General features: G+C 52.7%; 1 protein-coding gene across 2 annotated transcripts in view; it reads left to right on the plus strand.

Annotated features, from left to right (window-relative positions):
• The window catches only part of THBS2 (thrombospondin 2), a 38668-nt gene that overhangs the window by 16208 nt on the left and 8814 nt on the right, over positions 1–13646 (plus strand). Inside the window, exons 10-17 of one of the 2 annotated variants that reach the window (XR_013416938.1) lie at positions 2369–2542; positions 4137–4264; positions 4339–4491; positions 4961–5179; positions 7662–7769; positions 9023–9182; positions 11152–11390; positions 12261–12495. Coding sequence is in view for 1 of the 2 variants with exons in the window: in XM_015137723.3 (XP_014993209.3) it covers positions 2369–2542; positions 4137–4264; positions 4339–4491; positions 4961–5179; positions 7662–7769; positions 9023–9182; positions 11152–11270; positions 12261–12495 (1296 nt within the window). In the remaining variant the exon portion in view is untranslated. The remainder of the gene's footprint in view (positions 1–2368; positions 2543–4136; positions 4265–4338; positions 4492–4960; positions 5180–7661; positions 7770–9022; positions 9183–11151; positions 11391–12260; positions 12496–13646) is intronic. The other variant, XM_015137723.3, reaches the window with a different exon arrangement.

Genomic DNA, 13646 nt, shown 5'->3' on the forward strand with positions numbered 1-13646 from the left:
TGGGTTCGCAGGCGGCTCACAGTGATCCGGGGTGCCAGGGTCTGTTCCAGTCCAGTCCAGCTGAGCAGCAAAGGGGGCTGCTAGCCCAGGCCTGGCTCAGTACTGGACCCATCCTTTGTGATTAATTCTGCTCACCTGTGCTCAACGCCAGCCTCCTCTGAGATAGTCCCGTTTCATCCTGGTTCAGAAGAGACTGTAATTAAAAGAAGAATGAGCCAGCACTGCAGCTCTGTCATGGGAGTGAGTGTGGATGGGGAGTGAGTGTGGATGGAAGTGAGTGAGTGTGGACGGGGGACTGAGTGTGGACAGGGAGGGAGTGTGGATGGAGGAGTGAGTGTGGATGGGGTGTGAGTGTGGATGGGGAGTGAATGTGGATGGAGAGTGAGTGTGGACGGGGAAGTGAGTGTGGATGGAGAGTGAGTGTGGATGGAGAGTGAGTGTGGACGGGGAAGTGAGTGTGGACGGGGGAGTGAGTGTGGATGGAGAGTGAGTGTGGATGGGGGAATGAGTGTGGATGGGGGAGTGAGTGTGGATGGGGAGTGAGTGTGGATGGGGAGTGAGTGTGGACGGGGAAGTGAGTGTGGATGGAGAGTGAGTGTGGACGGGGGAGTGAGTGTGGACGGGGGAGTGAGTGTGGATGGGGAGTGAGTGTGGATGGAGAGTTAGTGTGGACGGAGGAGTGAGTGTGGATGGAGAGTGAGTGTGGACGGGGGAGTGAGTGTGGATGGAGAGTGAGTGTGGATGGGGAGTGAGTGTGGATGGGGAGTGAGTGTGGATGGGGAGTGAGTGTGGATGGGGGAGGGAGTGTGGATGGGGAGTGAGTGTGGATGGGGGAGGGAGTGTGGATGGGGAGTGACTGTGGATGGGGAGTGAGTGTGGATGGGGGAGGGAGTGTGGATGGGGAGTGAGTGTGGATGGGGAGTGAGTGTGGACGGGGAAGTGAGTGTGGACGGAAGTGAGTGTGGACAGGGGAGTGAGTGTGGATGGGGGAGTGAGTGTGGATGGGGAGTGAGTGTGGATGGGGGAGTGAGTGTGGATGGGGGAGTGAGAATGGATGGGGAGTGAGTGTGGATGGGGGAGTGAGTGTGGACGGGGAAGTGAGTGTGGATGGAAGTGAGTGTGGACAGGGGAGTGAGTGTGGACGGGGGAGTGAGTGTGGATGGGGAGTGAGTGTGGATGGGGGAGTGAGTGTGGATGGGGGAGTGAGTGTGGATGGGGAGGGAGTGTGGACGGGGAGTGAGTGTGGATGGGGAGTGAGTGTGGATGGGGGAGTGAGTGTGGATGGGGGAGTGAGTGTGGATGGGGAGTGAGTGTGGACGGGGAAGTGAGTGTGGATGGAAGTGAGTGTGGACAGGGGAGTGAGTGTGGACGGGGGACTGAGTGTGGATGGGGGAGTGAGTGTGGACGGGGAGTGAGTGTGGATGGGGGAGTGAGTGTGGATGGGGGAGTGAGTGTGGACGGGGAGTGAATGTGGACGGGGAGTGAGTGTGGATGGGGAGTGAGTGTGGACGGGGAAGTGAGTGTGGATGGGGAGTGAGTGTGGATGGGGGAGTGAGTGTGGACAGGGAGTGAGTGTGGATGGGGGAGTGAGTGTGGACAGGTAAGGAGTGTAGATGGGAGTGAGTGTGGACAGAGGATACCGCAGATGCACAGAACTGTGTCTCTCTGAAATAGCCTTTCCCTGCGCCTGTGCAGACTGGGGTGGGGTGGGAGTTACAGAGCACTTGGTCCAAAGCATCAAGGGCTTCCCCAGGGAGACCTGGCTCAGGAAGTGCATGGACATGCTGAGAACAAAAGGGTGTGCAGGGATTGCTTTCAGCGGTGCTCACGCCTCGTGGATACTGCTTATGAGGACATCGAGTGTCACACCAGGCTTCTGAGTTGAGGTCACCCTCCATGACAGAGGGACACCTTGGCGAGGAGTTCTGAGCTTCTCAGTGTAAATGGTGGTGTGGGGCGGGGCACGGTGGCTCACGCCTGTAATTCCAGCACCGTGGGAGGCTGAGGCAGGAGGATTGCTTGAGGCCAGGAGTTTGAGAGCAGCCTGGGCAACATAGCGAGACCCTCTCTATTAAAAAAATTCTTTTATTAAAAAGAGGAGGTGGTATGATTTGTCTTCTGGAGGCCAAGAGATTGCAGCAAAACCACTGGAAACGCTGTCATCTGCACCACTCCTGGAATACACCGTTGCAGCAGGCTTAGTGGTGCGATCACGCTCTGACCTGTAGTCAGCCAACCCGGGGAGAAACCAGTTTGTGAGGCTGTATAGGGAACACCACGTCCCACCTGCTTTTCCCTCTCACTCAGCCAGCTCGTGTTCTCCACCCCGGGCCTTGCTCTGAGCTCTCCACGTTGGTTTTCCCCACAGTCGATGGCCGCTGGAGCCCCTGGTCCCCATGGTCGGCCTGCACTGTCACCTGTGCCGGTGGGATCCGGGAGCGCACCCGGGTCTGCAACAGCCCTGAGCCTCAGTACGGAGGGAAGGCCTGCGTGGGGGACGTGCAGGAACGCCAGATGTGCAACAAGAGGAGCTGCCCCGTGGGTGAGTGAGGGGTGGCAGTGGGGGCACTGAAACCGGCTTCCGTTCTGATGACAAATGCAAACGCTTTGGGAAACTAGATGAAAAACACAGAAAAGAAAAATCCATTTTAGTTGCACATGAGAAGATAACTGCTTTTCACATCTGTATTTCAGTCCTCCTGTATTTCTAATGTAAAAACAGAAAAGATGCCACGTGGCGTGACCTGTGGAATGCAGGTAGTTGTGTGGTGTAGAATGCGGTGTGTGAGTAATTGTGTGGCGTGGCCTGTGGAATGTGGGTAGTTGTGCGGTGTGGCCTGTGGAATGTGGGTAGTTGTGTAGTGTGGAATGCGGTGTGTGGGTAATTGTGTGGTGTGGACTGTGGAATGTGAGTAGTTGTGCGGTGTGGCCTGTGGAATGCAGGTAGTTGTGTGGTGTGGAATGCGGTGTGTGAGTAATTGTGTGGAGTGGCCTGTGGAATGTGGGTAGTTGTGCGGTGTGGCCTGTGGAATGTGGGTAGTTGTATGGTGTGGTCTGTGGAATGTGGGTAGTTGTGTAGTGTGGAATGTGGTGTGTGGGTAGTTGTGTGGTGTGGCCTGTGGAATGTGGGTAGTTGTGTGGTGTGGCCTGTGGAATGTGGGTAGTTGTGTGGCCTGTGGAAAGTGGGTAGTTGTGTGGTGTAGACTGTGGCATTTGGGTAGCTGTGTGGCTGGGAACATAGCATGTAGATAGTTATGTGGTATGGAACATGGTGTGTGGGTAGTTGCATGGTATGGAATGTGGCACATGGATAGTTGTGTGGTCTGGGATGTGGCATCTGGATAGTTGTATGGTCTGGAACATGGCATGTAGGTAGTTGTTCAGTGTAGAACATGGCACATGGGTAGTTGTGTGGTCTGGAATGTGGTATGTAGGTAGTTCTATGGTCTGGAACATGGCACGTAGGTTGTTCAGTGTGTAATGTGGCATGTGGGTAGTTATGTGGTGTGAAACACGGCATGTAAACTGTGATATGATCCGGAGCGGGGCATGTGGGTTGTGAAACATGGCATGTGGGTAGCTGTGCAGTGTGGAACGTGGCACATGGATAGATGTGTGGTCTGGAATGTAATATGTAGTTGTGTAGTGTGAAACGTGACATGTGAGTAGCTGTGTGTTGTGAAACGTGGTGTGTAGGTAATTGCGTGGTGTGGAACATGGTGTGTGGGTCGCGGTGTGGTGTGAAATGTGACACATGGTAGTTGTGTGGTCTGGAATGTGGCATGTAGGTAGTTGTGCGGTGTGGAAGGTGGCATGTGGGTAGATGTGTGGTCCGGAATGTGGCACGTAGGTAGTTGGGTGGTGTGGAAGGTGGCGTGTGGGTAGCTGTGTGGTGTGGCCCGTGGCGTGTAGTCATAGTGTGCGTGTGCTTCTGTAACCCACTGCACTGTGTCCAGCTGAGCAATGCATTCTTGGAAATGGCGCCCCTAGATGCTCATCCAGAATCACACCGCAGTATTCCTGACTACACAGTTTGATGACAAGGACATCCAGAGTGTTTGACAGCACGCAGGGCGGCCTTCCCTCTGTGCTGTGCAGGGTGCGTGGTTAACTCTGCTGCACCTTCTCCCACCCAGATGGCTGTTTATCCAACCCCTGCTTCCCGGGAGCCCAGTGCAGCAGCTTCCCCGACGGGTCCTGGTCCTGCGGCTCCTGCCCCGTGGGCTTCTTGGGTAATGGCACCCACTGTGAGGACCTGGACGAGGTGGGTGACCCCGCCCTGGGCTGTGGGCGCCCTGGAGGTCGGGAGTGGCCTCTCACGTCTGCTTGTCCCCACAGTGTGCCCTGGTCCCCGACATCTGCTTCTCCACCAGCAAGGTGCCTCGCTGTGTCAACACTCAGCCCGGCTTCCACTGCCTGCCCTGCCCACCCCGATACAGAGGGAGCCAGCCCACTGGGGTTGGCCTGGAGGCAGCCAAGACGGAAAAGCAAGTACGCAAGGCCGGCCTTCCTTGTGTGTTGTGGAGGCTTTGGAAAAATCAAATGAGTTCGCAAAAGAAGCAGGAGGAAGGAGAGGAAGGGGTGGTGTGGCCCAGGAGAGACATGGGAGGGGCTGGCCCGGGGAAGCTGAGCACCGACACGGCTTGGCGGCTCCTCTCAGCACGGGGTGAAGGGCTGAGTGCTCAGGTGAGGCCTGTGAAGGTCAGGCCACAACCTCTCAGCTATTAGCGGCATCCCTTGGTGAGCTGCAGCCGAGGCTCAGAAACGATGACTGAGTCACTCACAGAGCCTCAGGAACAAACAGCACCTGCAGTGCACGTCCAGAAAGCCCTTCCCACGTCAGGACTTGGGTCTGCTTGGGACGGGGCCTGCTGGGGGCCACGGTGCCCGACCTCCTGCCTCGATGCCTCCAGAGCCATCATCCTGCCTGTCACTAACCACACAGCCCTTCTCCCCTTAGGTGTGTGAGCCCGAAAACCCATGTAAGGACAAGACACACAACTGCCACAAGCACGCAGAGTGCATCTACCTGGGCCACTTCAGCGACCCCATGTACAAGTGCGAGTGCCAGACAGGCTACGCGGGCGACGGGCTCATCTGCGGGGAGGACTCGGACCTGGACGGCTGGCCCAACCTCAACCTGGTCTGCGCCACCAACGCCACCTACCACTGCATCAAGGTGAGGCGCGGGGCTCGCAGGGCACCCAGGGCCATGGCGGTCAGCCCTCCTCCTGATGCCAGGGACGCTACGTCGAGGAGGGGAGCACAGCGAATTTCGAAGCCTGGTGAATTTGGAGGGAGCGTCTCCAAGGCCTCTTGCCTGATCACCAGGTTGAATGCGTCCCCCCGGTCCCCTTTCTGGGGGTCCTTAGTAGACACATCCACACTCTGGCGCTGCCCGCTGCTGGGCACCAGAGAACAGCAGGCACCTTGGCCCATATTTGCAGCTGTGTGCATCGCATCACTCGAAAGTGTGAGTAGAGGGAGGACGCCGCCAGCTCCACGCTCAGCTCCAGGCTGTGCCGAGGCCATTGTGTCTCAGGCAGGTATGGCCAGGCTTTGTCACTTGGAAAGAGTTAGGACGTGGTTTTCTTCCCAAAGCCCAGGCGTGTTGCGGTATAAGGAGCAGCTCAGCTGGCTGGGAGAAGGAGCTCCTTCGGGGCCCATCACAGGCTGGACCGCTTTCCTGTGGCCACCGGAACGAACACCACGGTCCAGGAGGCTCAGAACAACAAAAATCTGTTACCTCGCAGCTCTGGAGGCCAGAAACACGACGTCATGGTGCTAGCGGGGCCATGCTCCCTCTGCTTCTCCCAGCTTCTCTGGCTCAGCCGTCGCTGGGCTTCTGGGGCTGGTGGCTGCATCACCCTGACCTCTGGTCTGTCTTCATACCACTTTCTCCAGTGCCTTTCTCTCCCGAAGCTTCCTCTGCCTCTCTCTGATAAGAACACCTGTGCTTGTGTTTAGGGCCCACCCAGATAATCCAGGACGAGCCTCTCTGTTCAAAGTCCTTAACCTAATTGCACTTGTTACCATATAAGATGAAATTCACTTCAGCCATGTCAGGTGACATTCCCAGGCTCCAGACATTACGACGTGGACATCCACAGTGGGGACCACTACTCAGTCCACCGCACAGGGTGCCCCAAAATGTGTTACTGCAGTTTTATGCCTTAAGAAAGTCAGACATGGAAATGCCACAAACTGACACAAAATACCACTTGAAAATATAACTATATTCATTTTTATTTAACATTTAATCACACTTGTGAATTTGTGTTAATTTTCCCTTTCAGTCCCTCTTGACTAAAGATGGCAAATACTGACTGAAAATACTGAAACAAAATATGAATATGTTTTAAAATCAATGAGGCACTGATCCCAACCTATGTTACACCCCTTGCCTACCCAGCCTATACTTCCTGAAGCCCCTGATTTCAGAAAGTCAGCTGTAGCTGAGACCATGCTGCTGGAAGATATCCCGATTATTCTTTCCATTGTTGTGGAATTTTAGATGGAAATTTAATAATTTTGAAAATGGTACATAATTTACAAAGTTACATATGTGTGTGTGTGTGTGTGTGTGTGTGTGTGTGTGCGTGTGTGTATGGGACTGCCCAGAGTGTGCTGCCAGAAATGTTTTGAATAATTTTATCTATTTTAACTGCACAAAAATATATAAATATATACACACACGCACACACACACACACACTCACACACACAAAATAATTTAAAAGAGAGACTTGACAAGGGACCCCGTGCCTGTTCCCATATTCACCTGACACACAGGTGCTGGATCCTCCCCATTGCCAGGGGCCCCCATCTGGGATCCATGTCCTCCATGACAAGCAACATACTGTCCTTTCTTGATCTGTGAGTGCTGAAACTCTGGGCTCCAGGACAAGACTCCACATTCTGTTTTCTGATTCAATGAGTGATGTACTTTGAGCCACGGGGAGGAGACACCCGTTGGGGCTCTTGTACACGTGTTCAGGAAACTGAAACAGATGCTCTACTCTCTACCTTTTCCTAGATTTCCAGTTCCCTCGAGTTGTTAGTGTCTGTACAACTCAGCTTTAAATTATGGTATAATTGGGCTGAAATGAAATGAGTTTTTTGCCCTATTACATGCATTACCCACTCATCGTGAAGAGCTGAGTTAGCAGATAATTTCAAGTTCTCAGCCCTGGTTTCTGAACATATCACATACATATTTGAAAGACTGTTTTCTTTGAGATCTTTTGGCTGGTGAGGGTTAAATGTTTATAAGCTTTGGCATTTTGATTTATGAGCTGAAGTCTGTGGGAAGGAAAGCGCCACTAAAGCCTCTTTTCTCTCCCATGTTCTCTCAGAGCAATACCTTGTCATTCTCTTCTTGTTTCTGCCGTTGTTTGGCAACCTCACTGGGATCCTGGGCTCCGAACACTAGTTTCTTTTGTCTCCCTCATGAGTAGTGGTGACGTCATTTCCAGGGCAGGAGTTGAGAAGAAATCCATGCGCCTCTGGCCTCTTGGCTCCTCTCTTAGCTCCCACTCGAGATCGAGGACAGACGGGGGACGCTTCCTTCCTCAGAGCCAAGCTGGTTTCATTTCACCTGCATTCCTGAAAGAGGCGCTTTCCTGAATGTTTTTCCAAGTATTCTTCCTTCTCTAATTGCAGGATAACTGCCCCCATCTGCCGAATTCTGGGCAGGAAGACTTTGACAAGGACGGGATTGGCGATGCCTGTGATGATGACGACGACAATGATGGTGTGACCGATGAGAAGGTAGGATCGGCTCGTGCCGCGTACCTGTCCTGGGTTCCAGGAGCAGTGAGGTCCGCAGGAGGCCGCTTTATACCAAACAGCCCTTATCAACGTAACTGCCATTGTCTTGCAAGCGTTTGTGCATAAGCAGTTCCCAAAGGTCACTGTAAAGTCAGTCACTTGCAAAAGCGGATTACCTCAGTGCATGGGACTGCCCAGAGTGTGCTGCCGGAAATGTTTTGAATAATTTTTCTATTTTAACTGCACAAAAATAGAAGACCTCCTCTCCTTCTGCGGAGGAGCCAGTGATGGGCAAGGCTGACACCACCACGAGTGACAGACTTGCCTTTATGGCAACCTTTAAAATATTATCATTTTTCTGAGAAAATTGCTGCAAACACAAATGGTTTAACGTATTTGCACACAAAGCAGCTCTAGCAAGAATAGATTACGTTTTTACTCACTGCTTTCTTACATCTGACTTTGATGGAGACATTGACTCACTAATCCATTCATTTATTTGATATTTACATCTCTCCTCACCATGAAGTGTATGTTATACTGTTTTTGCCTCAGCAATCTCCGAATTTTCAACAGAAATGATGATAAAATTATTTTATATTGAAAAAGTGTTTGGCGAGGGCTAACTGGCTTTTTTTTTGTTTTGACGGAGTTTCAATTTTGTCACCCAGGCTGGAGTACAATGGCATGATCTTGGTTCACTGCAATCTCCATCTTCTGAGTTCAAGCGATTCTCCTGCCTCATCTCCCGAGTAGCTGGGATTACAGGCGCACACCACCAAGCCTGGCTAATTTTTGTATTTTTAGTAGAGATGGGGTTTCACCATGTTGGCCAGGCTGGTCTCGAACTCCTGACCTCAGGTGATCTGCCTGCCTCAGCCTCCCAAAGTGCTGGGATTAAAGGTGTGAGCCACCTCGCCTGGCCCTAACTGGCTTTTTGAAGTGCTGGGATTAAAGGCGTGAGCCACTGAGCCCAGCCCTGGTCTCGAACTCCTGACCTCAGGTGACCTGCCCGCCTCAGCTTCCCATAGTGCTGGGATTAAAGGTGTGAGCCCCCGCGCCCGGCCCTAACTGACTTTTTGGTGTGCTGGGATTACAGGTGTGAGCCACTGTCCAGCCCTAACTGGCTTTTGTGTTTGTTTGATTTCTATATTGATTTTCATCAGTTTTTAGTACATAACTTATAAGTGCTAAACGGCTTGACACACATTCCTATGATCTTCGTTAAAGTCTTCCCTTTCTTGTTTTTCCAGGACAACTGCCAGCTCCTCTTCAATCCCCGCCAGGCTGACTACGACAAGGATGAGGTTGGGGACCGCTGTGACAACTGTCCTTACGTGCACAACCCCGCCCAGATCGACACAGACAGCAACGGAGAGGGTGACGCCTGCTCCGTGGACATTGACGGGGACGGTGAGTGCTTCTGCTCCTTCCAACACATGCAGTTTTTTTTTTTTATTTTTTATTTTTTGAGACGGAGTTTCACTGTTGTTGCCCAGGCTGGAGTGCAATGGCACCATCTTGGCTCACTGAGATCTCCACCTACTGGGTTCGAGCGATTCTCCTGTTTCAGCCTCCTGAGTAGCTGGGATCATAGGCACGCACCACCACACTCAACTAATTTGGTATTTTTAGGAGAGACGGGGTTTCACCATGTTGGCCAGGCTGGTCTCAGACTCCTGACCTCAAGTGATCTGCCTGCCTTGGCCTCCCAAAGTGCCGGGATGACAGGCGTGAGCCACTGCACCCGGCCCAATGCATGCGTTTTAAGGGTCACAGTTGGAGGCATTTGCAAGCTTCATGTTTTATTCTGAATTTTGATAAGCTCCTCTCATTTTTACACTACTATAAGATTAAATGATTCGTTCAGTTATTCCCATAGGGGCCCATGCTTATTCTGCCTTGCCTTTTCCTGAGGGTCGGGGACACCGGCCACAGGACCGCCCTAGAGAAAGCTATGCATTTGGTATGCTCCTCTCTCTGACCCCCGCCTCGCAGTCCTGGGCCTCATGCTTCTTCATGGCATCTTTTCTAAAGTTCACCCTTCATTCAAAAATTCCAAGAAGCCATTACATGTTTTCATCAAACTGAGCTTCCAGGAGCCGTGGGTCTCTCCTGTGCCCCCATCCTGGGACATCTGTCTCTGCGCCCTTATTTCTAAATATGTATTGGAAAGCTCCTCCCACAGGGCTCAGTTAGAATAACATGGGTGTATTGTGGCTACCTCTGCCACTGCTCCCGGCTGATGCTTTACCTGGAGAGCTTTGCTGGTCTCGGTAAGCGAGCTCTGCAACCCAGTGCCACAGTCACCGCACGGCGAGCGAGCTCTGCAACCCAGTGCCACTGTCACCGCACGGCCGCTCCTTCTCTCGGGGGCCTGGAGACCAGGCGAGCGCTTCTGTAGAACCAGCAAGAGCTTGGGGCAGGCTCACGTCCACGCCGAGGTTTGACCCCAGCTCCTCCACACTGGGCCTCATGGGGTCCTCTTCCCAGCCCGGCGCCAGCCACACCCCTTCTGAGCCACCCCAACCTGCTGTTCGGTCTCACGGCAGGGTTCTCAATCTAATCTTTTCCCCTGATTTCTGCCTCCACCCTCTTCTCGGTCTCGGGAATGTGGTGGGTTGCTGTCTAAGGGCTCGTGGTGGCCAGGGGGCTCCTCGGCTCTCATCCAGGGTGGCGTCTGTGATGTGCTGGATGCAGATCTCAAGCTCCCAGTCCCTTCCGTTTTTATTTTTTAGGGGCTCCTTACTTCCCTTCTCCAGACCTCACCTGACCAAAGCAAGGCGAGCGTCTCAGCTCAGTTCTGGCTCTTCCTGTGGACTCGCTGCCGTGTCACGTTTTGCTCTGTCATTTGTGACACTGTCGCTGATGGGATTGTTTAGTTCAATGCTAGTTATATTTTTATAACTTCAGTATCAATGCAACTCATCATTTTCAGATTTCTTAAAATAAGATATGACATCGAAAAACCCTGCCACTGTCTGCCATTGTTTTTTCCTACTCATGTGCATGGATGATAAGCTCCTAGGAACTCAACGCGTACTTTCTGAGTGGGTATTAGGGAGAAAGAAGCAATTTAGCAAGCTCAGATTTACACGGCGACAGCACATTCAGCTGCCCCTCCTGCAACATTGCCCAGAAGTCTCCAAAAGTTGGTTCTATTTCAAATGAAAGGAATTTGAGTTGTAATGAAATACGTCGTATGTTCTTCTAAAATCTAATAGTCTTTATATTTTACTATATTCTTAGGCTTCTTTTTATTATCATTAAATAAAAGTGTGGCTGTAAGCAATTTCACGTGATAGGAACCCAGTGAGCTTCTCCTAAACTCACCTGTCCTTGTGGTTTGTTTTTGTTTTTTTCCCCCTTTGAACACCAACAGATGTCTTCAATGAACGAGACAATTGTCCCTACGTCTACAACACTGACCAGAGGGACACGGACGGTGACGGTGTGGGGGATCACTGTGACAACTGCCCCCTGGTGCACAACCCCGACCAGGTGAGGGCAACCGTGAACAGGCAGGGTTGGTGGGGTTGGGGGTCCTCATCAGAGGGACTTGGATGGTGACAGTATGGGGGGTCACTGTGACAACTGCCCCCGGTGCACAACCCCGACCAGGTGAGGGCAGCTGTGGGCAGGCGGGCTTGGGGGTCCTCATCAGAGGGATGTGGATGGTGACGGTGTGGGGGGTCACTGGACAACTGCCCCCGGTGCATAACCCTGACCAGGTGAGGGCAGCTGCGGGCAGGCGGGGTTGGGGGTCCTCATCAGAGGGACTTGGATGGTGACGGTGTGGGGGGTCACTGTGACAACTGCCCCCTGGTGCACAACCCCGACCAGTTGAGGGCAGCCGTGGACGGGCGAGTCTCAGGTCCTCATCAGTCCCCTCCACGGGGCCTTGGCAGTCTTCCATGAGCTCCGCCAAGACAGGATAACATGGAGTTTTCAATGATTTCAATCGAACACATTTACTCAACTCAAATCGCAGCACAATTCTTGTATCTCAGTGGCCATAGGCCAAATGAATAAATGCCTTCGCCTCCTCAGCTGGAGCGAGGTTGCATCTTCACAGAATTCTCTCCCCATTTTCCTGATGCCAACTAGAAACTGGCTTTATTCCCAGGTTTGCGTTTGAAAGAGACAAGGGAAGACAATCATCTTGATGCAGCCCATAGGACATATTCTAGCAAATGATGTAAAAAAGAGACATGATTACTTGGTAGTTCGTGCTTGTCTAGTGAAGAAGCACAACGTCTTCCTTTAGTGAAGTGAATTACTGTGGAGAGGTGGCAGAGGGTGGAGAGGTTCCTGGCCCCAGTGCTGGTCCTGACGTCAGGGTCGGTGTGACCTTAGACCAGCTGCCCTTGCGTGACCCGGGGCTTGTGCTGCAGGACGAGGAGGCGGCTCTCAGGCTTGCGTCCTGCTGGTTCCTCTCCACCTCCTCAAATTGGCACTCCTCTGCTGTTTCCCTCACGCCCCATCCCCTAGACTGACATGGACAACGACCTCGTCGGGGACCAGTGTGACAACAACGAGGACATAGATGACGACGGCCACCAGAACAACCAGGACAACTGCCCCTACGTCTCCAACGCCAACCAGGCCGACCACGACAACGACGGCCAAGGCGACGCCTGCGATCACGATGATGACAACGATGGCGTCCCCGACGACAGGGACAACTGCCGGCTTGTGTTCAACCCAGACCAGGAGGACTTGGACGGTGGGTGCTCTCCCAGCTCATCGGGTGTGGAGGAAAACGGCTTCTGAGCAACCCACTAGGGCAGAGACATGTATACACAGAGATCAGCTTAAATCTGCTGCTGGAAAAAAGGCAGTTACTTTGGGCCTCTTAAAGCTATGGGTCCACGCAATATGAGTTTCCTCTGCCCTGACACTCAGCACATTCTTGACTGTGTACCCTTCAGCGGGTGTGCTGCCTCAAGTGTGTGTGCGCGTTGGGAGGAGGAGAAATCCCTGCCCCCATGTCACTGCTAGATCATTGATGATCTCCTAGAAACAAAGCCAGTTATAAACATAGGATGAATTGGAGATTTGGCATATGGGGCCAGGCAGAGGACAGGGAGGATTTTTTTAAGAGCATTTTTTTAAGAGCAAAACAAACAAAAGTGGCACGAGTGTGAAGCGTGAGAGGAAGAGCTGCTTTGCTCAGGGGTGAGCATAAATAGGTAGCCCATAGGCACGGGGGGTGCTGAGGAAGGAGCTGGATGGGCTGCAGTCCTCAAAGTCAGAGTCCCTGAGTAATAAACAAGGGCACAGCTGTGCTCTGGGGATTCCTGGGTGGCTGTGAGAAAGTGGTCCTCACTCGGAGTTGGGCTCTGGCTGACACAGGCTCTTTTTGGAAGCTGTGTCCTTGACAGATGGAGATAAGGACTTGAGGGGCGTCTGAGACAGCATGACTCAGAAGTACGTGGGAGACGCTGGGATCAGAAGGGCAGCTCCCGGGTTCTCCCTGAGCAGCATGAAGGGATGGAGTGAGCACAGGAAGCCTCATCTGGACTCCGTGCTCTGGTGGGCAGGGACTTGCTCCCCAGGCAGCCTTTCCACAGAGAGGGCCTGGGATGGAGAGAAGCTGACAGGGAGAGCAGCATTTCAGCATTTCAGAGTGCCCTGATAGCAACTACGTGCCTGCCACACGGTAGGTGGAGTATGTTCTTGAACAGAACGGAAACTAGTTGAAGAATATGATGAGATATTCAATCCAACTTACCTTTCCTCCTAAAACAGCAGGCCATGTGAAAGCTAATTCAGTACGTTGCTATCTGCCTGTCAGGTTATCGTCATTGCTGTAGGCTGACTGGACACATGTGGCAAATTCGTGTTCCCCCCTGTTTGCACCAGGCCCACCTCATC

The sequence above is a fragment of the Macaca mulatta genome, chromosome 4 (genome assembly GCF_049350105.2).
Source record: "Macaca mulatta isolate MMU2019108-1 chromosome 4, T2T-MMU8v2.0, whole genome shotgun sequence".
NCBI classification, from domain to species: Eukaryota; Metazoa; Chordata; class Mammalia; order Primates; family Cercopithecidae; genus Macaca; species Macaca mulatta.